This window comes from Pongo pygmaeus, chromosome 10 (assembly GCF_028885625.2).
Source record: "Pongo pygmaeus isolate AG05252 chromosome 10, NHGRI_mPonPyg2-v2.0_pri, whole genome shotgun sequence".
NCBI lineage: Eukaryota > Metazoa > Chordata > Mammalia > Primates > Hominidae > Pongo > Pongo pygmaeus.
The window spans coordinates 26,219,361-26,245,296 of NC_072383.2; the positions used below are offsets into that span (position 1 = coordinate 26,219,361).

General features: G+C 38.0%; 1 protein-coding gene across 11 annotated transcripts in view; it reads right to left on the bottom strand.

Annotated features, from left to right (window-relative positions):
* DNAI7 (dynein axonemal intermediate chain 7) overlaps positions 1-25,936 on the bottom strand; it is a 94,067-nt gene that overhangs the window by 63,943 nt on the left and 4,188 nt on the right. For 5 of the 11 annotated variants that reach the window (XM_054443139.2, XM_054443137.2, XM_054443133.2 and 2 more), the window contains one exon: positions 25,467-25,484. The exons of the other annotated variants lie outside the window; for them this stretch is intronic. In XM_054443139.2, the coding sequence (XP_054299114.1) occupies positions 25,467-25,484 (18 nt within the window). Of the gene's footprint in view, positions 1-25,466; positions 25,485-25,936 lie in introns of those variants that run through there. 11 annotated transcript variants of the gene reach the window in all.

Below are 25,936 nucleotides of genomic sequence, written 5' to 3' on the forward strand. Positions count from 1 at the left end.
ATTTTCTTCTGCAATGCCGCTTGACCCCAATACAAACTCGACAGTAGTTCCAAATAGCCAGAAAATGGCAGTTTCAATTTTTCCATCCTACAAGACTTAAATAATTCTTGTCGTAAAATAGGCAAACGGTCTGACGTGCCTGACGTCCAGGCATTCTTTTACACATCAGTCCCTCCCTAGTCTCTGTTCCCAATGCAACTCGTCCCAAATCTTCCTTCTTTCCCTCCCGCCTGTCCCCTCAGTCCCAACCCCCAAGTGTCGCTGAGTCTTTCTAATCTTTCTTTTCTACAGACCCATCTGACCTCTCCCCTCTTCACCAGGCCAAGCTAGGTCCCAATTCTTCCTCAGCCTCCTCAACCCTATAATCCTTTTATCACCTCCCCTCCTCACAGCCGGTCCAGCTTACAGTTTCGTTCCGTGACTAGCTCTCCCCCACCTGCCCAGCAATTTCCTCTTAAAAAGGTGGCTGGAGCTAAAGGCATAGTCAAGTTAATGCTCCTTTTTCTTTATCCCAAATCAGATAGCGTTTAGGCTCTTTTTCATCAAATAAAAAACCCAGCCCAGTTCATGGCTCATTTGGCAGCAACCCTGAGATGCTTTACAGCCCTAGACCTTAAAAGGTCAAAAGGCCATCTTATTCTCAATATACATTTTATTACCCAATCCGCTCCTGACAACAAATAAAACTCCAAAAATTAAATTCCAGCCCTCAAACCCCACAACAGGACTTAATTAACCTCGCCTTCAAGGTGTACAATAATAAAGTAGAGGCAGCCAAGTAGCAACGTATTTCTGAGTTGCAATTCCTCGCCTCTACTGTGAGACAAACCCCAGCCATATCTCCAGCACACAAGAACGCCAAACGCCTGAACCGCAGCTGCCAGGGTTCCTCCAGAACCTCCTCCCCCAGGAGCTTGCTACAAGTGCCAGAAATCTGGCCACTGGGCCAAGGAAGGCCCACAGCCCAAGATTCCTCCTAAGCTGTGTCCCATCTGTGCAGGACCCCACTGAAAATTGGACTGTTCAACTGACCTGGCAGCCACTTTCAGAGCCCCTGGAACTCTGGCCCAAGGCTCTCTGACCGACTCCTTCCCAGATCTTCTCGGCTTAGCAGCTGAAGACTGACTGCCCGATTGCCTCAGAAGCCTACAGGACCATTACGGATGCTCTGGGTAACTCACAGTGGAGGGTGAGTCTGTCCCCTTCTTAATCAATACGGAGGCTACCCACTCCACATTACCTTCTTTTCAAGGGCCTGTTTCCCTTGCCTCCATAACTGTTGTAGGTATTGACGGCCAGGCTTCTAAACCTCTTAAAACTCCCCAACTCTGGTGCTAACTTAGACAATACTCTTTTAAGCACTCCTTTTTAGTTATCCCCACCTGCCCAGTTCCCTTACTAGGCCAAGACACTTTAACTAAATTATCTGCTTCCCTGACTATTCCTGGGCTACAGACACACCTCATTGCCGCCTTTTCCCCCAGTTCAAAGCCTCCTTCACATCCTCCCTTTGTATCTCCCCACCTTAACCCACAAGTATAGAATACCTCTACTCCCTCCTTAGCAACTGATCACGCACCCCTTACCACCCCATTAAAATCTAATCACTGTTACCCCGCTCAATGCCAATATCCCATCCCACGGCATGCTTTAAAAGGATTAAAGTCTGTTATCACTCGCCTGCTACAGCATGGCCTTCTAAAGCCTATAAACTCCCCTTACAATTCCCCAATTTTACCTGTCCTAAAGCCAGACAAGGCTTACAGGTTCAGGATCTGCGCCTTATCAACCAAATTATTTTGCCTATCCACCCCATGCAGCCAAACCCATACACTCTCCTATCCTCAATACCTCCCTCCACAACCCATTATTCTGTTCTGGATCTCAAACATGCTTTCTTTACTATTCCTTTGCACCTTAATCCCAGCCTCTCTTCGCTTTCACTTGGACTGACCCTGACACCCATCAGGCTCAGCAAATTACCTGGGCTGTACTGCCGCAAAGCTTCACAGATAGCCCCCATTACTTCAGTCAAGCCCAAATTTCTTCCTCATCTGTTACCTATCTCGGCATAATTCTCATAAAGACACATGTGCTCTCCCTGCTGATCGTGTCCGGCTAATCTCCCAAACCCCAATCCCTTCTACAAAACAACAACTCCTTTCCTTCCTAGGCATGGTTAGTGTGGTCAGAATTCTTACACAAGAGCCGGGACCACACCCTGTAGCCTTTCTGCCCAAACAACTTGACCTTACTGTTTTAGCCTAGCCCTCATGTCTGCATGCAGCAGCTGCCGCTGCTTTAATACTTTTAGAGGCCCTAAAAATCACAAACTATGCTCAATTCACTCTCTACAGTTCTCATAACTTCCAAAATCTATTTTCTTTCTCCCACCTGATGCATATACTGTCTGCTCCCTGGCTCCTTCAGCTGTACTCACTCCTTGTTGAGTCTCCCACAATTACCATTGTTCCTGGCCCAGACTTCAATCCGGCCTCCCACAGTATTCCAGATACCACACCTGACCCCCATGACTATATCTCTCTGATCCACCTGACATTCACCCTATTTCCCCATATTTCCTTCTTTCCTGTTCCTCACCCTGAGCACACTTGGTTTATTGATAGTAGTTCCACCAGGCCTAATCGCCACACACCAGCAAAGGCAGGCTATGCTATAGTACAAGCCACCAGCCTGCCTCTTAGAACCTCTCATTTCCTTTCCATTGTGGAAATCTATCCTCAAGGAAATAACTTCTCAGTGTTCCATCTGCTATTCTACTACTTCTCAGGGATTATTCAGGCCCCCTCCCTTCCCTACACATCAAGCTCGAGGATTTGCCCCCATCCAGGACTGGCAACTCTTAACTCCCTCTTAGAGTGGATAGATGACCTTTGCTGGCAGGGGACCCTCCACTACTTCCACCCTGATGAAGTTCTATTGTTTACTTTTATAGTCACTCTTATTCTCATTCCCATTCTTATGTCACCCTCTACCTCTCCCCAGCTATCTCCACCACACTATCAATCTCATTCACTCTCTCCTAGCCGTTTCTAATCCCTCCTTCGCGAACAACCGCTGGCTTTGCATTTCCCTTTCTTCCAGCACCTACACAGCTGTCCCTGCCTTACATGCAGACTAGGTAACATCTCTTGCCTCCCTACACCTCCAAACTTCCTTTAACAGCCCTCACCTTTACCCTCCTGAAGAACTCATTTACTTTCTAGACAGGTCCAGCAAGACCTCCCCATTTGACATCAGCAAGCTGCCACCCTCCTCTGCACTTACTTAAAAAACCTTTCTCCTTATATCAACTCTACTCCCCCCATATTTGGACTGCTCACAATACAAACTACTATTCCTGTGGCTGCTCCTTTATGTATCTCTCAGCAAAGACCCACTGGAATTCCCCTGGGTAATCTTTCACCTTCTCAATGTTCCTTTACTCTTCATCTCCAAAGCCCTCTTCTTGTTTACTTACACTCAGCCCCGAAAATAACAGTGAAAGGTTGCTCGTAGACACTTGACATTTTCTCACACACCATGAAAATTGAACCTCCCCCTCTACACAGTTACCTCATCAGTCCCCATTACAACCTCTGACAGCTGCTGCCCTAGCTGGATCCCTAGGAGTCTGGGTACAAGACACCCCTTTCAGCACTCCTTTTCATCTTTTTACTTTGCATCTCCAGTTTTGCCTTGCACAAGGTCTCTTCTTCCTCTGTGGATCCTCTACCTACATGTGTCTACCTGCTAATTGGACAGGCACATGCACACTAGTTCTCCTTACTCTCAAAATTCAATTTGCAAATAGGACCAAAGAGCTCCCTGTTCCCCTGACATTGACACGACAAAGAAGAGTTATTCCACTAATTCCCTTGCTTGTCAGTTTAAGACTTTCTGCCTCCACTATTGCTCTTGGTACTGGAACAGCAGGCATTTCAACCTCTGTCACGACCTTCCGTAGCCTCTCTAATGACTTCTCTGCTAGCATCACAGACATGCCACAAACTTTATCAGTCCTCCAGGCCCAAGTTGACTCTTTAGCTGCAGTTGTCCTCCAAAACCGCCGAGGCCTTGACTTACTCACTGCTGAAAAAGGAGGACTCTGTATATTCTTAAATGAAGAGTGTTGTTTTTACCTAAATCAATCTGGCCTGGTGTATGACAACATAAAAAACTCAAGGACAGAGCCCAAAAACTTGCCAACCAAGCAAGTAATTACGCTGCACCCCCTTGGACACTCTCTAATTAGATGTCCTAGGTCCTCCCAATTCTTACTCCTTTAATACCTGTTTTTCTCCTTCTCTTATTCCGTTTGGTTTTTCAATTCATACAAAACCGTATCCAGGCCATCACCAATAATTCTACACGACAAATGTTTCTTCTAACAACCCCACAATATCACCCCTTACCACAAAATCTTCCTTCAGCTTAATCTCTCCCACTCTAGGTTCCCATGCTGCCCCTAATCCCGCTCGAAGTAGCCCTGAGAAACATCACCCATTATCTCTCCATACCACCCCCAAAAATTTTCGCCATCCCAATACTTTACCACTATTTCATTTTATTTTTCTTATTAATATAAGAAGACAGGAATGTCAGGTCTCTGAGCCCAAGCTAAGCCATCATATCCCCTGTGACCTGCACGTACACATCCAGATGGCCGGTTCCTGCCTTAACTGATGACATTCCACCACAAAAGAAGTGAAAATGGCCTGTTCCTGCCTTAACTAATGACATTATCTTGTGAAATTCCTCCTCCTGGCTCATCCTGGCTCAAAAGCTCCCCTATTGAGCACTTTGTGACCCCCACTCCTGCCCGCCAGAGAACAGCCTCCCCCTTTGACTGTAATTTTCCTTTACCTACTCGACTCTTATAAAACGGCCCTACCCCTATCTCCCTTCGCTGACTCTCTTTTCGGACTCAGCCCACCTGCACCCAGGTGATTAAAAAGCTTTATTGCTCACACAAAGCCTGTTTGGTGGTCTCTTCACACGGACGAGAGTGAAACTAACATTGAATATAAACGGCCTAAATGCTCCACTTAAAAGATACAGAGGCCAGGAGCGATAGCTCATGCCTGTAATCCCAGCATTTTGGGAGGCCGAGGCAGGGGGATCACCTGAGGTCAGGAGTTCGAGACTAGCCTGGCCAACATGGTGAAACTCTGTCTCTACTAAAAATACAAAAATCAGCTGGGTGTGGTGGCATGCACCTGTGATCCCAGCTACTTGGGAGGGTAAGGCAAGAGAACCACTTGAAACCCAGACGTGGAGGGTGCAGTGAGCTGAGATCACACCACTGTACTCCAGCCTGGGTGACAGAGCAAGCCTCTGTCTCAAAAAAAAAAAAAAAAAAGATACAGAACCACAGAATGGACAAGAACTCCCCAACCAACTATCTGCTGCCTTCAGGGGACTCAACTAACACATAAGGACTCACATAAACTTAAAGTAAAGGGGTGGAAAAGCATTTCATGCAAATGGACACCAAAAGTGAGCAGGGGTAGCTATTCTCACATCAGACAAAATAAACTTTAAGGCAACAGTGGTTAAAAGAGACAAAGAGGGATACTGTATAATGGTTAAAGGCCTTGGCCAGGCCAGGCCCGGTGGCTCACACCTGTAATCCCAGCATTTTGGGAGGCGGGGGGGGGGGGGGGTAGGGTGGATCACCTGAGGTCAGGAGTTCAAGACCAGCCTGACCAACATGGTGAAACTCCGTCTCTACTAAAAATACAACAATTACCCAGGTGTGGTGGCAGGTGCCTGTAATCCCAGCTTCTCAGGAGGCTGAGACAGGAGAATCACTTGAACCCGGAAGGCAGAGGTTACAGTGAGCCAAGATCGCACCACTGTACTCCAGCTTGGGTGACAGAGCGAGACTCCATCTCAAAAAAAAAAAAAAAAAACCTTGTCCAACAAGAAAATATCACAATCCTAAACATATATGCACCTAACACTGGAGCTCCCAAATTTATAAAAACAATTACTAATAGACCTAAGAAATAAGATAGACAGTAACACAACAATAATGGAGGACTTCAATACTCCATTGACAGCACTAGACAGGTCACCAAGACAGAACGTCAACAAAGAAACAATGCATTTAAACTATACCTTGGAAGAAATGGACCTAACAGGTATATACAGAACATTCCATCCAAACAACTGCAGAATACACATTCTATTCAACAGCACATGGAACTTTCTCCAAGACAGACCATATGATAGGCCATAAAATGAGCCTCAATACATTTAAGAAAATTGAAATTTTATCAAGCACTCTCTTAGACCAAACTGGAATAAAACTGGAAATCAACTCCAAAAGAAACCTTCAAAATCATGCAAACACATGGAAATTAAATAACCTGCTGAATGAGCATTGGGTCAAAAACGAAATCAAGATGAAAATTGAAAAATTCTTCCAACTGAATGACAATAATGAAATTACCTATCCAAACCTCTGGGATACAGCAAAGACGGTGTTAAGAGGAAAGTTCATAGCCCTAAATGCCTACATCAAAAAATCTGAAAGAGCACAAACAGGCAATCTAAGGTCACACCTCAAGGAACTAGAGAAACAAGAGCAAACCAAACCCAAACCCAGCAGAAGGAAGGAAATAACCAAGATCAGAACAGAATTAAATGAAATTGAATCAAAAAAATGCAAAAGATAAATGAAACAAAAAGCTGGTTCTTTGAAAAGATAAATAAAATTGATAGATCATTAATAAGATTAACCAAGAAAAGAAGATAGAAAATCCAAATAATCTCACTAAGAAATGAAATGGGAGATATTACAACTGATGCCACTGAAATACAAAAGATATTCAAGGCTACTATGAACACCTTTATGCACATAAACTAGAAAACCTAGAAGAGATGGATAAACTCCTGGAAAAATACAACCCTCCTACCTTAAATCAGCAAGAATTAGATACTCCAAACAGACCAATAACAAGCAGTAAGATTGAAATGGTAATTAAAAAATTACCAACAAAAAAAAGTCCAGGACCATACATATTCACAGCAGAATTCTACAAGACATTCAAAGAAGAACTGGTACCAATTCTGTTGACACTATTCCATAAGATAGAGAAAGAAGGAACCCTCCCTAATTCATTCTATGAAGCCAGCATCACCCTAATACCAAAATCAGGAAAGGACGTAACCAAAAAAGAAAACTACAGACCGACATCCTTGACGAACATAGATGCTAAAATCCTTAACAAAATACTAGCTAACCGAATTCAACAACACATCAAAAAGATAATTCACCATGATCAACTGGGTTTCATACCAGGGATGCAGGGATGGTTTAACGTATGCAAACGTGATACAACACATAAACAGAATTAAAAACAAAAATCACATGATCATCTCAATAGATGCAGAAAAAGGATTTGACAAAATCCAGCATCCCTTTATGATTAAAACTCTCAGCAAAATCAGCATAAAAGGGACATATCTTAATGTAATAACAGCCATCTATGACAAACCCACAGCCAACATAATACTGAATAGAGAAACATTGAAAGCATTCCCTCTGAGAACTGGAACAAGACAAGGATGCCCACTCTCACCACTCCTCTTCAACATAGTACTGGAAGTGCTAGCCAGAGCAATCAGACAAGAGAAAGAAATAAAGGGCATCCAAATTGGTAAAGAGGAAGTCAAACTGTCACTGTTTGCTGGCAATATGATAGTTTACCTTGAAAACCCTAGAAAGCTCCTAGAACTGATAAAATAACTTAGCAGTTTCTGGATACAAGATTAATGTACACAAATCAGTAGTTCTTCTATACACCCAAAGCAACCAAGCAGAGAATCAAATCAAGAACGCAACTCCTTTTACAATAGCTGCAAAAATAAAATAAAATACTTAGGAATATACCTAACCAAGGAGGTGACAGACCTCTATAAGGAAAACTACAAAACACTGCTGAAAGAAATCACAGGCAACACAAACAAATGGAAACACATCTCATGTTCATGGATGGGTAGAATCAATATTGTGAAAATACCCATATTGCCAAAAGCAATCTACAAATTCAACACAATTCCCATCAGAATACCACCATCATTCTTCACAGAATTAGAAAAAATAATTCTAAAATTCATACAGAACCAAAAAAGAGTCCACATAGCCAAAGCAAGACTAAGCAAAAAGAATAAATCTGGAGGCATTACACTACCTGATTTTAAACTATACTATAAGACCATAGTCACCAAAACAGTGTGGTACTGGTATAAAAATAGGCTCATAGACCAATGTAACAGAATAGAGAACCCAGAAATAAACCCGAATACTTACAACTAACTGATCTTCAACAAAGCAAACAAAAACATAAAGTGGGGAAAGGACACCCTTTTCAACAAATGGTACTGGGATAATTGGCTAGCCACATGTAGGAGAATGAAACTGGATCCTCATCTCTCACCTTATACAAAAATCAACTCAAGATGGATTAAGGACTTAGACCTAAGACCTGAAACTATAAAAATTCTAGAAGACAACAATGGAAAAACCATTCTAGACATTGGCTTAGGCAAAGATTTCATGACCAAGAACACAAAAGCAAATGCAATAACAACAAAGATAAATAGCTGGGACCTAATTAAAGAACTTTTGAATGGCAAAAGAAACAGCAGAGTAAACAGACAAACCACAACGTGGGAGAAAATCTTCACAATGCATACATCTGACAAAGGACTAATATCCAGAATCTGTAACAAACTCAAGCACATCAGTAAGAAAAAAACAAACAATCCCATCAAAAAGAGGGCTAAGTACATGAATACACAATTCTCCAAAGAAGATATACAAATGGCCAAAAAACATGAAAAAATGCTCAATATCACTAATGATCTGGTAAATACAAATCAAAACCACAATGTGATACCACCTTACTCCTGCAAGAATGGCCATAATCAAAAACTAAAAAAAAAAAAAAAAACAGTAAATGTTGGCATGGATATGCTGAACAGGGAACACTTCCACAAGGCTGGTGGGAATGCAAACTAGTACAGCCACTATGGAAAACAGTGTAGAGATCCCTTAAATAAATAAAAGTAGAACTATCATTTGATCCAGCAATCCCACTACTGGGTATCTAACCAGAGGAAAAGAAGGTATTATTCAAAAAAGACACTTGCACACACGTTTATAGGAGCACAATTTGCAATTGCAAAATCGTGGAACCAACCCAAATGCCCATCAATCAACAAGTAGATAAAGAAACTGTGATTATATACATTGTATATAATGTATATACAATGTATATAATGTATATATAATATATAATGTATATATACATAATATATAATGTATATATAATATATAAATGTATAGATAATGTATATATACATAATATATAATATATAATGTATATATACATAATATATAATATATGTATATATACATAATATATAATATATGTATATATACATAATATATAATGTGTATATATAATTGCCTAAGCCAATGTCTATATATATATACATCATATATATTTATATACCATATCATATGTATATACCACATCATATATATATACACATACCACATCATATATATATACACCACATCACATATGTATATATGACGGAATACTACACAGCCATAAAAAGGAATCAATTAACAGCATTTGCAGTGACCTGGATGAGACTAGAGACTATTATTCTAAGTGATGAGCTCAGGAATGGAAAAGCAAACATTGTATGTTCTCACTGATATGTGGGAGCTAAGCTATGAGGACACAAAGGCGTAAGAACGATACAAGGAACTTTGGGGACTTGTGGGGAAGAGCGGAAGGAGGGCAAGGGATAGAAAACTACAAATATGGTGCAGTGTATACTGCTCGGGCGATGGGTGAACCAAAATCTCACAAATCACCACTAAGAACTGACTCATGTAACCAAATACTACTTGTACCTCAATGAGTTATGGAAAAATAAAATTTAAAAAATAAATTTAAAAAATAGACTCTAAGCACTGTCCAGAATTCCCACAACTATTTCATTCTCACTTCAAACCTCCAAAATCCTCTCTTCCACTCTACTCTCAGCTGCTGACTTTACCTCTTATGTCACTGAAAAAAATAGAAGCTTTCAGAAGAGAAAAATCTTTACACACCAAATCTTTGAGCCTGTCTATATTTTTGTCTGCCTTCCTTCCCATCGCAGTGGATGAACTATATGTTTCACTTTTAAACTTTTCTTTTTTTGAGATGGACTCTCGCTTTGTCGTGCCAGGCTGGCACAATCTTGGCTCACTGAAACCTCTGCCTCCCAGGTTCAGGGGATTCTCCTGCCTCAGCGGGATTACAGGTGCCTGCCACTACTCCAGGCTAATTTTTTGTATTTTTAGTAAAGATGAGGTTTCACCATGTTGGCCAGGCTGGTCTCAAACTCCTGACTTCAAGTGATCCACCCTCCTTGGCCTCCCAAAGTGCTGGGATTACAGGCATGAGACACCACGCCCAGCCCTACACATTTTTAAGGTGTCACTGAAAACTTTTTATCACCGAGTTTAAATAGCTGTGAATATTGTCCTTTCAAGCATATGATCTTTAAAATAAAACTTTTATAGTACTCTTTGAAGTATATCCATCACTGCTTAAGATATATCCAATAGAAGGCCGGGTGCGGTGGCTCATGCCCGTAATCCCAGAACTTTGGGAGGCTGAGGCGGGCAGATCACGAGGTGAGGAGTTTGAGACCAGCCTGGCCAACATGGTGAAACCCCATCTCTACTAAAAATACAAAAAATTAGCTGGGCATGGTGGCAGGCACCTATAATCCCAGCTACTCGGGAGGCTGAGGTAGGAGAATTGCTTGAATCTGGTAAGCGGAGATTGCAGTGAGCTGAGATCATGCCACCACACTCCAGCCTGGATGACAGAGTGAGACTCCATCTCAAAAAAAGACATATCCAATAGAATCTATGTACCATAGAGATTTAATGACCAATTTAAAATATAAACAAGCTTTTTTAAAATAAAAATGTTAATCTGTTTTCTATTTGAGTTCATATTTCCATGCCACTTCCCTCACAGAATCTTATCCTAATGTAATATACTTGAAAAACTTTTGCTGATCCTCCTTTTATATTTGTTATAAAAATATGAATAAAAATTTAAATTAAAAAATTTATTTCCTTTGTCTCTAAGTATTAAAAATTCTGCTCTAGACTGACTTAATCTTATTTTCAGTATACAACTGAATAAAGTAACATATTATAAATTTTGATAACTAAATGTTAAACATAAAAACTAAAATTTTCCTGGATGTACATCTCTTGATGAAATGTTGGGCTTTTTCTTTTTTCTGGTTAGCTCATAATCCATGGGTAAATGCTAGCTATTGCTGAATGAAGCAGAAATTCAGATTAATTATATTTTTATTTTTAATTTTTATAAATATGTGAGAGAGAAACCTGGTTTATATTTAAAAATCAATCAGAATAGGTTATAGTAACATCATGCAATTCTTTGAATTCCTTCACCTCCTATGCCAAAAATTATATGCTGATTTACAATAAAAATTACCCCTACAGATAATCTCTGAGTTATTTGATCATTTCCTTATTTTCCTTTATAGTTTTCTTAGGTATATATATCAAAAATACAGATTTTTGAACTTTACATACATTTAATGATACTTTATGTATATTATTGTGATTTTTTTTTAATTGTGGCAAAGTACATATAACATAAAATTTACCATTTTAACCATTTTTTTTTTTTTTGAGATGGAGTCTCACTCTGTCGCCCAGGTTGGAGTGCAGTGGTGCAATCTCAGCTCACTACAACCTCCACCTCCCAGGTTCAAGCAATTCTCCTGCCTCAGCCTCCCGAGTAGCTGGGATTACAGGTGCTCACCACCCTGCCTGGCTAATTTTTGTATTTTTAGTAGAGATGAGGTTTCTCCATGTTGGCCAGGCTGGTCTTAAACTCCTGACCTCAAGTGATTCACCTGCCTTGGCCTCCCAAAGTGCTGGGATTACAGGCATGACTCACCTTGCCCAGCCATTTTAACCATTTTCAAGTGTGCAATTCAGTGGCTTTAAGCACATGCACACTGATGTACAATCATCACCACAACCCACCTCCAGAACTTTTTCAGCATCCCAAACTGAAACCCTATATACCATTAAACAATATTAAACATTAAACAATAGCTCCCCATTGCCCCTAGCCTTGTCACTCACCATTCTACTTTGTCTATATGAGTTTGACTACTCTAGATATCTAAGTGGAAAAATACAATATTTGCCTTCATTTGTGATTTACTTCTTTAGATATAAATTATGGTTTGTAAAATTCATTCATGTTGATGGATATTGCTATGGCTGTATATTTTCACTGCTGAATTGTAATCCATTGATTTATTTATCCTTTTTTCTATTGCTAGACATTGGATTGTTTCTAGTTTCTTACTATCATTAATGCTGCTATAAACCTTTGAATATATCTATCCTGGTGTCTGTCTGCAAGGGGTTTTCTATTGTATGTAACTAGAAATAAAACTGATGGGTACATACGTTTTCAACTTTACTAAAGATGAATTGTCCAAAGTAGTTATTCTAATTTACACCTCCACAATCATTATTTCCAATTTACACTCCCACAATTATTATCCAAGTCAGTATTTGTTAATTTCAGCACTTTTGCTCATCTAAAAGGTGTTAGAAAATATGGACATCTTTATCAGACTAAGAAAGTGCCCTGTAACCTATCAAATGGTAAAGTGCATTAAATGAATTTCTAACTCAATCTAATTGTATTTATTTAATTACTCATATTAAACCAACTCTGCCTTCCTGGGATAAACTGAATTGTGTCATGATTTATTATCATCTTCCAGATTGAGCCTGGTAACATTTTGTTTAGGATTTTTGTATTTGTGTCATGAATGCACTTCCATTTTTCTTTCTCATAATATCTTCAGGTTATCCAGGTAACTCAAAATGACTTAAGGAGTGTTCCCCCTTTTGTCATGCTCTAGAAGAATCTGTATTAAGTATGAAATTATTTCTTTACCTCTGAATGAAAAACTAGCAAATAAAGACTTATGGACCTAGAATTTTCTTTCTGGGAATATTTATAACCACTGATTTAATTTCTTAAATGATTATAGGACTATTCAGGTTTTCTACTTCTTCATGAAGACAGTTTAATTTTTTTCTGGCTATTTGTCTAATTCATCTAAGTTTTCTAATATATTGGCACATAAAGTTGCTCAAATAATGTCATTTATTGTTAAAGTCATGTCTCCCTTTTCATTCCTAATATTTATTATTTATGCCTTTTGTTCTTCTTGGCATATCAGATAATTGTCAATTTTATCAGTTTTCAAAGAAATCTACTGTGGCTTGTTCATTTATTCAATAAATACTGAGAGGGTAACATGTGCCTCTTATTTGAGATATATAAGTAAACAAAAATCCTTGTACTTACAATTCAAATGTAAAGAGGAAGGCAAAAACAATATACTAAAATTTAAAATAAATCATATTTTAAGGAGTGACAAGTGATATGGAAGAAAGTAGGGGGACTTCAGATGGCTGGTGTAGTTGTGAAAGGGATGAAATCACAATTTTAAATACAGTGGTTTGGACTGGCCTCATGGAGAAGGTGGCATTTAAGTGAAGACTTGAAGAATATGAGGTTACTGACCCACTCTATTCTGTGTTTTCTATTAATGTCCATATTTGTTCTTATTATTTCCTTCCTTCTCCTTCTCCTTCCTTCTATATTTGTTATTATTTCCTTCCTTCTCCTTTGGGTTTTATTCTTTTTCTGACTTCTTAAGAAGGATACCTAGGATCATTAATTTTTAGCCTTTTTTCTTCTTCTAATATAAATATTTAGGTCTACATATTTCCCTCTAAGTATTGCTTTAGATACATTCCACAAATTTTTAAGTATTTCCCTTAACAATAAGTTTAAAATATTTTCTAATTTCCATTATATTACTTCTTGACCCACTTTGGAATGTTTTAAAAATTCCAAGCATATTGTACCTTCCTGTTTGCTACTGAATTATTTTTAGCTTCAATATAATATTCATTATGATACATTCTCTGAATTGTTTTCATGCACTGAACTCTGAGAATAGTTTTGTATCATAGCATACTAGCAATTTTGGGGGAAAATGTATGTGTGCTTAGAATCCTCTACTTGTTTGGTGTGGTGTTCTAAATATGTTTAATTCATCAGATTTGTTTATCATGCTGTTCCAATCTTCTAAATCCTTACTGATTTTTTAAACACTATTCTATTAATTATTGAAAGAGAAAATCTTCCACTATGATTGTGGATGTGTCTATTTGTGGATGTGTCTATTTCTCCCTGTAGTTCTCTGAATTTGTGCATTGTATATTTCAAGGCTTTGTAATTAGGTATACACAAATTTAAAATTAGATTTCCTTGGCTAATCAAGTCTTTATCATCATGCAAGGATGGTTCAACATATGAAAATCAATAAATGTGATTTACCACATAAGCAGAATTAAAAACAAAAAACCATATGATCATCCCAATAGACACAGAAAAACCTTTTGATAAAATCCAATATCCCTTCATGATTAAAAAAAACCCTCAAAAAACTAGGTATCAAATGAACATATCTCAAACTAATAAGAACCATCTGTGTATGACAAACCCACAGCCAACATCATACTGAATAGGCAAAAGCTGAAAGCATTCCCCCTAAGAACTGGAACATGAAAAGGGTGTCCACTCTCATCATTCCTATTCAATAGTACTGGAAATCCTAGCCAGACCAATCAGTCAAGAGGAAGCAATAAAAGGCATCCAAATAGGAAAAGAGAAAGTCAAATTATCTTTGTTCACTGACAACACGATCCTATGCCTAGAAAATGGTAAAGATTCCTCCAAATGCCTCCTGGACCTGATAAACGACTTCAGTAAAGTTTCAGGATACAACATGCAAAAGCAAGTAGCATTTCTACACACCAACAACGTTTAAGCTGAGAAGCAAATCAAGAACTCAATCCCATTTACAATAGCCACGCACACAAAAATAAAATATCTAGAAATATATTTAACCAAGGAGGTGAAATATCTCTACAAAGAGAACTACAAAACACTGCTGAAAGAAATCACAGATGGCACAAACAAATGGAAAAACAATCCATGCTCACAGATTAGAAGATCAGTATCACTAAAATGATCATACTGTCCAAAGCAATCTACAGATTCAATGCAATTCCTATTAAATTACCAATGTTATTTTTCACAGAACTAGAAAAAACAATTCTAAAATGTATATGAAACCAAAAAGAGCCCACATAGCCAAAGCAATCCTAAGAAAAAGAAGGAAGCTGGAGCCATCACATTACGAAACTTCAAACTACACTACAGGCTGTAGCAACCAAAATAACACGGTATTGGTACAAAAACAGATCAACGGAACACAATAGAGAACCCAGAAACAAAGCCACACACCTACAACCAACTGATCTTCGACATAGTTAGCAAAAATAAACAAACAATGGGGAAAAGACACTGTGTTCAATAAATGATGCTGGGAAAACTGGCTAGCTATTTGCAGAAGAATGAAACTGGACCCCTAACTCTTACCATATATAAAAATTAACTCAAGACGGATTAAAAACTTAAATATAAGACCTCAAACTATAATTTTTTTTTCACTCTTGTTGTCCAGGCTGGAGTCCAGTGGTGCAATCTCGGCTCACTGCAACCTCCGCCTCCCAGGTTCAAGAGATTCTCCCCCTTCAACCTCCTGAGTAGCTGGGATTACAGGCGCCTGCCACCACGCTTGGCTAATTTTTTGTATTTTTAGTAGAGACAGGGTTTTGCCATGTTGGGCAGGCTGATCTCGAATTCTTGACCTCAGGTGATCCGCCTGCCTTGGCCTCCTAAAGTGCTGGGACTATAGGCATGAGCCATCGTGCCCGGCCTGTAATTTTTTTTAAGAGACAGAGTCTCGCTTTGTCATTCAGGAAAGAATGGGAGTGCAGTGGTGGAATCCTGGCTTACTGTAATCTCAAACTCCTGGGCTCACACAATTCTCCCACCTCAGCCTCAGGAGTAGCTAGAATTACAGATGCATGCCACTGCATCTGGCTAATTTTTTATTTTCATTTTTTGCAGAGGTGGGGGTCTCGCTATGTTTCCCAGGTTGGTCTTGAACTCCTGGCCTCAAGCAATCCTTCTGCTTCAGCCTCCCAAAGTGTTGGGATTACAGATGTGAGCTATTGCATCCAGCCAAGACCTCAAACTATAAAAACTCTAAAAGAAAACCAGGAAAAACTCTTCTGGGCATTGGCCTAGGCAAATAATTTAGTAAGACCTTAAAAGCAATTGCAACAAAAACAAAAATTGATGAATGGGGCTTAATTAAACTAAAGAGCTTCTGCATAGCAAAAGAAACAACACAGTCAACAGACAACCTACAAAATAGGAGAAAATATTTTCAAACTATGCATATGACAAAGGACAAATACCCAGAATTGATAAGGAACTTAAATCAATAAGAAAAAAAAGCCCCATTAAAAAGTGGGGAAAGGACATGAACAGATACTTCCCAAAAGAGGACATACAAGTGGCAACACACATGAACAAATGCTCAAGATCACTAATCAGAGAAATATCAATTAAAACCACAGTGAGATATCATCTCACACTAGTCAGAATGTCTACTACTAAAAAATAAAAAAAAGACAGATGTTGGTGAGGATGCAGAAAAAAGGGAACTGTTGGTGGGAATGTAAATTAGTTCAACCCCTATTGAAAACAGTATAAAGATTTATTAAAGAATTTAAAATAAACCCACCATTCAACCCAGCAATCCCACTACTGGGTATCTGCTGAAAAGAAAAGAAAAAAATTTTTTTTTTTTCAAAAAGACACCTGTAGGCTGGGCGCAGTGGCTCACGCCTGTAATTCCAGCACTTTTGGGAGGCCGAGGCGGGCCGATCACCTGAGGTCAGGAGGTCGAGATCAGCCTGACCAACATGGAGAAACCCCATCTCTACTAAAAATACATATTAGCCAGGCGTGATGGTGCGTGCCTGTAATCTCAGCTACTCAGGAGGCTGAGGCAGGAGAATCGCTTGAACCTGGGAGGCGGAGGTTGCAATGAGCCAAGATCGCGCCATTGCACTCCAGCCTGGGCAACAAGAGCAAAACTCCATCTCAAAAAAATAAATAAATAAATAAAGACACCTGTACTCATATTTTATTGTAGTACTAGTCACAATAACAAAATCATGGGATCAACCTAATCAACAGTGGACTGGATAAAGAAAATGTAGGATGTGGTAGCACAACCTATAGTCCCAGCTACTCAGGAGGCTGAGGTGGGAGGATCGCTTGAGCCTGGGAGGTCGAGGCTTCAGTGAACTGTGATCGTGCCACAGCACTGCAGCCAGAGTGACAGAGTGAGACTGTCTACACACACACACATACACACACACACACACACACACACACACAAAAGCCAGACGTGGTGGCTCTCATGCCTGTAATCTCAGTGCTTTGGGAGGCCCTGGTAAGAGCATCACCTGAGCCCCAAAGTTTAAGACCAGCCTGGGCAACACAGAATGACCTCATCTCTAAAAAAAAATTTTTTTTAATTAGCTAGATGTGGTGGCACACGTCTGTGGTCCCAGCTACCTAAGAGGCTGAAGTGGGAGGATCGCTTGAGCTCAGGAAGTCAAGCCCGCTGTAAGCCGAGATCATGCCACTGCACTTCAGCCTGGGAAACAAAGTGAAAAGAAGAAAGGAAAGAAAGGAATGAAAGGAAGGGAGGAAGGGAAGGAGAGAAGGAAAGAAAGACAGGAAGGAAAGAAAGAAAGGAAGGAAAGAAGGAAAATGAGGTACATATACATCATAGCATACTACACAGCCATAAAAAGAATGAAATTATGTCCTTTGCAGCAGCATGGATATAGTTAGAGGCCACTACCCGAAGTGAATTAAAGCAGAAACAGAAAATCAAATACTGCATGTTCTCACTTATAAGTACAATGGGTACACATGGTCATAAGGGTAGAAACAATAGACACTGGGAACTCTAAAAGAGGGGAGGGAGCAGGGTCAAGGGCTGAAAAACTACATATTGGGACTAAGTTCACTATTTGAGCAATGGTTTCACCAGAAGCCCAAATCCCAGCATCAGCCAATATCCCCATGTAACAAACCTGCAACGTGGGTATATTGGATAATGCTGGGATTTGGGCTTCTGCCGAAACCAATGCTCAAAACAAAACAAATAAACAAAAATCTTGATCACCACAAAATGTCCCTCTTTATTTCTAGAAGTGCTTTTTGTCTTAAAGTCTATTGTGTCTAATATTAATACAGCTATATCAGCTTTTGTTTTTCTAGTAATTTGTATAGTATGACTTTTTCCATCATTTCACTTCCAACTTTTCTGTATTTAAATTTTTTTTTTTTAATTTTTTACTTTTTGTAGAGATGGGGTCTATGTTGTCCAGGCTGGTCTCAAACCCATGGACTCAAGTGATCCTTCTGTCTCAGTCTCCCAAATTGCTGGAATCTTTATTCTTAAGGTAGCTGTTTGTAAAAAGATTATTGTTGGATTTTATTCTTTATCCCATCTGACGATCTTTCTCTTTTAACAAGAGTAATAGATCCATTTATATTCCATGTATTTACTGATATATTTGGGTTTAAATTTACTATCTTACTTTTGGGTGTTATTCTGTATTATTTCTTGGTAACTTTTCAACTGATTTTTTTTTATTATTTCACTATGCTATCTCTACCAGTTTAGAAGTTATACACTGTGTAATTTTAATGGCTACTATAGAAAGTCAACAAATATGCCTACTATATCCAGACCTGTATCCTCTTTCCCAATGACTTTAGAATGTCTTAACTCAATCTGTCCTTCCCGTACCAAATTATGCATTAGTATTATCATGCACGTTTTTAACAATAGTTTTATTGAGATATAATTCACATACCATGCAATTCACCCATATAAAGTACACAATTTAATGGTTTTTAGTATATTCACAGAGTTGTGTAACCATCACCACAATCAATTTTAGAACATTTTTCATCACCCCGAAATAGAAATCTTATACTCATTAGTAGTTACTCTCCACTTCTTCCAAATCCCTAGCTCACGGAAACTATGAATCTACTTTCTGTCTCTGTAGATTTGTCTCTTCTGGATACTTCATATAACTGTAATCATGTAAAATGTGGTCTTTTGTGACTAGCTTCTTCCATTTAGCATGCTTTCGAGGTTCATCCATGCTGTATCATGCATCAATACTTCCTTCTTATGCCCAAATAATATTCCAATGCATGGATATACCAAATTTTGTTTATTAATTAATCAACTGATAAACATCTGGGATGTTTATTGTCATGTATCTTAGTTTAATTACTGTTAAACCCACATGTTTATTATGGTTTTTGTTTTATACTGTACAGATAATCTGTTTTGCAGGTGGCAAACTCAGTTTTGGTTTGTGAGAAAATGTTTTTATTCCACCTTTATTTTTGAAAACTTATTTTAGCTGGTACAGAATTCTAAGTTGGCAGCTATTTTCTTTCAGCACATTGAAGACATCATTCCAATGTCTGGCTTTCATTTTTGCTATGAAGACCAAAGCTCAAGTTCTGCCCAGCTCTGCAAATACCCTCATGATAAAAATTGCTTTGGACTGGACATGGTGACTCATGCCTGCAATTCCAGCACTTTGGGAGGCCAAAGCAGAATTGCTTGAGCCCAGGAGTTGGAGACCAGCCTGGACAACACAGTGGGATCCCATCTCTATAAAAAAAAGAAAAAGAAAAAGAAATTGCCAGGCATGGTAGCACATGGTTGTAGTCTCAGGAGGCTGAGGTGGGAGGATCACTTGAGCCTGGGAGGTTGAGGCTATAGTTAGCTGTAATTACACCACTGTACTCCAGCCTGGGTGACACAGCAAGATCCTGTCTCGAAAATAAAATAAAATAAACAAAAAACAAAAACAGTTGCAGTGCTTCCATTACTTCTTTGGTTTATGTCTTCACTCAGGTTTTTTCCTGATAATTTCTTCCTGTATTATCGCCTCTTAAATGCTTTTAAGATGATAGCTTTGATCTATCTGTATATATTGTAGTGAGCACTATTTATTGTTTTTAGCAGAAATGGCAGTCCCAAAAATCTTAAGTCTCAAATTAATGAAACCAGAAAGATCAAAATATTATTTTTGATAATTTTTTTATCATATCACTTTCACCAAAATCTTAAAGCTGCAGATTTAGCTCATTTGAAGTATAAAAAATGTCTACAATTTACCTAATTGGCAAAAGTGTTTTCGAACTTAAACTAAATGGCCATATCAGACTTACTTTCTATCAGACAGTCTGACTTCATTTTTTGGTACAAATAAATATGTTGATATGCATCTTCATGGCAACCTATCTCATTTTTGATTATGAGCCAGATGTAAATTGATTTAATTCCCTCATATATTGTTTTTAAAAGATGCAATTTTAATGTCCTGAACTTAATACCATTTATATTTTAGTGTCAGCACTGAATGCTCCATAAAAACCAGGACTCAATCTTTGGTAACTGAAGCCTGTTTGTGATGACAGTGTTCCTAAATGAAAATAGAATTTAAAGTACAGACTATAGCAATAAGCACCCCCCTTTTGCCCATTCATTACAGTCCCATTCCTGGGGGTAGTTGAGCATGATTTCAATCAAATAAAATACAATCAATTCAAATAAAGTATGAAAAGTTTTGTAAAATCTCTTCACAGTTGTATTCCTAAACAGTAATTTGAACATCAAATTTGTATTAATAATGCCATTTTCTTCACTGGAAGAAAAGTCATAAATTATTAACTGAGTCTAACTGGAATCATCTATGTATTCATCAATTTGTAAGGCAATTCTTCTCATAGTCTAATCACTGTTTTCTGTATTTCATGTATTCTGTGAAGTACAGTGGTTTCTGATAAAAATATATTAATATAAATGCAGTGATGGGTTTTTGAACGTACATCAGGTATCATAACCTTTTCTATAGTCTTACACAATTTTCTAACTTTTGCAATGAACAATACTAATTTAAATTATGTGAAGTTTCAAAAGGCAACTTTGAAATCTGCGTAAAAATATTGCACTCACATTTTTACTAATACACTAATCTTTCTTCATTAAAAAATTAATTATATTATCTTTGTAGACTGGTACCAAAACATTGATTATTATCAAATGATAATACCAAAAAATCTCTCACAATGTAACTTGATACACTCTTTGGTACCATAATCTGATAATAATCTCATGGGCAATGTAACTAAACAAAAATGATCACCACTTCACACTACCATATGTATAAATTCACAATATCTCAATACTTCTAATGACACATTTCACCACTTCCAAAAAGACAGGTAAGGCAGACAAAAACAGGAAGTCCTTAGTGTCTGATGTTAGCTTTGCCAACATCAATGTTTTGAATTGTCTAAAGGTTTCACATCCCAGGCCCAAGGGCAAAGAATCACAGTGAGAATGGGAGTAGAGAACAGATAAGCTTTACTTTGTAAGAAGGGTGATTGTGACAGAGGAGGATGCAATGGTAAAAAGGCAGGGTTTTTTTTTTAATGTATGACTACATTTTCTCAGGAAAAGGTAAACATGGAAGTCAATCATCTGAAGATTGATTTCCATAAGACTGTGTCCTTGTATCCTTAGAAAACCTTTGTACACCTGTCAGAGTATGCTTTACTTCTCTGTTTGAAGACTTCTAACCCAGACTGCTGTAATGGATTCCTAAAGGGGACTCCTACTTTTACCCTTGTGTCCCCCTACAGTGAATTTTCCACATGGCAATCAAAGTGATCCTTTAAAAATGTAAATCAGATCATGCCACTTTTCTGTTTACAACTTTCCCAGGCTGCCCATCACACTCACAATAAAACCCAAATACTTTACCATGGCTTACTTGGCCATGAACTACAAACCGGCTCCTCATTAACCACGGTCTCCATGCCGTGTTTTTATCTTTCACTTTCTACCTCACTCAGTCTGTTCTAACCACACTGGCATTTCACCAAGGTCATTCTAAACTATGTCTGTTTCTCCTCCTTAGGATACTCATTCCCCCAGGTAATTACTAACCTATTCCCTTGCTTCACCCAGGTCTCTTCTTAAATTTTACTTCCTTAATCATATTATATGAAATAGCATCATCATTAGCCCTACCCCACATTTTTTCATGACCTCTTAGTTTCTATGTATTAAAAGCTACCTGAAATTATATTATTTATATTCCTGTCTCACTTCCCACCCTCAAGTTGAATGTAAGCCTCATGAAGGCAGGAACTTGGTCTTGCGGCTGTTCACTTAATGCCTTGAACACTGCTAAATCAATGAAATAAATATTCTTCCATGTTTGCAAGAACGTATATATAAGGTTCTTCATTCCTGCCTTGATTGTGATAGCAAAAAATAGGGCCAACATATAAATCATGTAGCATACTTTCAATGAGATACGATGCAGCCATGAAAAAGAGTGACGTAATTTCAATACGCCAAAACAAAAAGGTCCCCAAGGTATACTTACTCCATTGAACCTAAGATGTCATCAGATGTAAGATGTATTTATTATGTCCCAAAAAAGGAAATGATGCCTAAGATGGCAGTTAAAGGCGACACCTGTATATTACTGGATATAGGGAAAGACAAACAATCCCACAACACAGTAATGCAGAGCAAAAAAAAAAAAAAAAAAGGCTTGCATATCTCAACTCTGACACTGGTAGAAGGAAGAAAAAGAAATTCCTGAGAATTTAAACCACAAGCCAGTTCATGTGGATTTGCAGTCTGACTCATACCATTGGTGTGGTCCAAAACCCTCAAGCATAGAATTTAAGTAGTACCAGACTGGTAAAAAGCCCAACTGACAGACAGAAACAAACATCTTCTGTTGAAGAAGTGGATGTCAATCCAGGACTACAATGACTGTAAGATACTATTATAAGACACATCTCAATTTCAGTAATGTTAAAATGTAAAAAGATGAGTGTCCTATAATTAATAAAATATTATTAAGTGAAAAATAGAAGGGGCAGAATGCTCCCATATGCAGGGAGAAAAGGGGTCTGTGTGTGTGTATGTACGTGTGCCCTTTAATGTTTAGAAAATTTATGAAAAGATGTACAGTGGTTCCAGGAAGGTAGATCAAATGTCTCAGGTGGAAGAAAAGTTTCAATTTTTTAATGCTATTTTAACTTTGTACCATGTGTGTTTATTAATTTTCCCTTAAGAAAACTTTAAAAAGCCAGAAAGTATAAAATATATCCTTCAACGTTTTCCTACCTACACTGTAAATTCCCTTTATAGAACACCTCATCTCCAAACTGCAATATTTAAAAGTGAAATAATTAAAAAGTAAGTGATTTCTTTACTTGAACCCGGGAGGCGGAGGTTGCAGTAAGCCAAGATTGCACCACTGCACTCCAGCCTGGGCAACAGAGCAAGACTCTGTCTCAAAAAAAAAAAAAAAAAAAAAAAAAAGTAAGCGATTTCTTCTCTGGGTTTGGTTTCAAATTTCATAGGAAGAATCTCACCATTCTTTCAGAGAAACAATACTATCAACGTAACAGCCCACCCATGTATATCATGAAAGCACCAAGGTAATTTAAAACAATGAGTTTTCAGATTTAAAATGATGCCTCTAAGATTTCACAGTCTAAAGCACAAAATGAATGTCCACACAAATCAATGAATTACTATAGAGACACACAGGCCCTCCAGAATGCTTCCCCCGTAAGAATGCTTCCAGAGCCTTCATAAATTTGTTCAGTTATATCCACAGTTTCTAAAAGAATATCGGGTTGGTCATGGGTCCAAGTGACTGACAGAAGCAAACAAAGAAGGCACTCAATGGTATTTCTTGAAGAAATGTTTAACTGTATAAATACTGAATACACTGTATATAAACATTTCCTGGAAAGAGCCCAAGTGTTTTTAAGGGTGGTAGATTAAATGGGGTTTCGCATATTCATTCAACAAATATTGATTGAATTTCTGCTATCTGTCAGGCACTGTGCTAAACATTACGGATGTAAAAATATGAGACGCTCCTGACCATGAAAAGCTCACCATTATAAATAATCACAATAAAATGATAGAAGGGTTATAACTGAGGTATGCACGAATGCATGTGCTATGAAAACATAGAGTATAAGCCGGGCACAGTGACTCACGCCTGTAATCCTAGCACTCTGGGAGGCTGAGGCTGGCAGATTACTTGAGGTCAAGAGTTCGAGACCAGCCTGGCCAACAAAGTGAAACCCTGTCTCTACCAAAAAATACAAAAATTAGCCAGGCATGGTGGCGCGCGCCTGTAATCCCAGCTAATCAAGAGGCTGAGGTGGGAGAATTGCTTGAACCCAGAAGGCGGAAGTTGCAGTAAGCCAAGACCATGCCACTGCACTCCAGCCTGGGTGACAGAGAGATCCTGTCTCTAAAATACAAAACAAAACAAAACCAAGAAAATACAGAGTATAATTGATCTGTAACAGAGAACAATGGGAAAATTGACAGAGAAGTGACATTTGAGATATGCCTTAAAGCAGGCATTCCAGACCCAAATCCCTGTTGGGACCAAGCAGGTAAATAAAGTAAGAGGTTTGGTTATGGTCAAGACTATGGCAAATCAAAGATTTTATGCATTCCTAAAAGGGGTAGCTGTTATTCAGCCCAGCCAATTGTTGCCTTACAGGACTATTTAGAACCAATGTTATCAGGTTTCCAATTTCTTAAGAATAGATGGAAATCAGATTGTTGCATAAAAATAGGTTGGCAACGGATTTAAAAAAAAAAAAACACTTCTAAGGTCAAACAAAATATGTCTGTAGGGTAAATTTGGACTGCCAGCCAATAGATTATAAACTCTAATTTAAAGTATAAATCTACAAAATAAAGAAGAGAGAAAAAGGCATTCTGGACATATAGAATGGTACATTGTTTATTGAACTCAAATTTCTAAACAGTACAAAAAAACCCACCAAGTATGTGTTACCATGCAACCCATTTAAAGTTGTATTACCTTAGACTTCACTTTAAAGGCATAGAACATTTTATAATTAAAATTTTACATATGTATCTGGAGTGAAGCAAAAGGGGTTCCTAATCCAACATTTTCTAGAGCAGAATTAACAAAAAGCCTCAAATCTAGACACAAGTAAAAATTAAAAGCTATTTTTAAAAGTATTTGTGAAATTAGAACTCTCATGTCAAATTTGAAATGCGTTCTATTGTTGTAAAGGATTATTCCATGATTTAAACCGCATTAATGTCTAAAAAGTAAGCTTAGTAAACTCTACAAACTAAAACTATAAAAATATTTTATAATTCTGTAAATATTCTGTTCATACACTGTAAGTGATTATACAACTATCTATTTTGAAAAAAATTCTACGTACCTTTTTTGCTTTGGGACCCTAAAAGTTGGAAAACAAAAGAATTGATCAATTTTAAAGAGATACAAAAGTATCATGATTATGTAAGATGTTTAAATTAGAAGAAGCTTGGTAAAGGGCATAAGGGAACTCTCTGTACCATCTTTGTAAATTTCCTTGCGAATCTAAAATTATCCCAAAATAAAATGCTTTTTTAAAAAGAGTTCAGACAAAACTACAAATAAGTATAGGAAAACTAAGTTCATCTACTGAACCATTTTTTTGTGTGTAGATTTTATACTGTTTCTTAGGACAATCAATGATCCATGTTTAATGAAATGCCCTGTTACTAAACAGAGTACTAGTCAAGAAGGCACTAGTTTAAAGGGTTCAAAGAACCATAAATCATTGACCAATTATTGGCACTAATGTCAAATTTGCAAGTGTGGGAATGATCTCATAAAGAAATAACCTTTCCGTAAAGTTAGATTGAT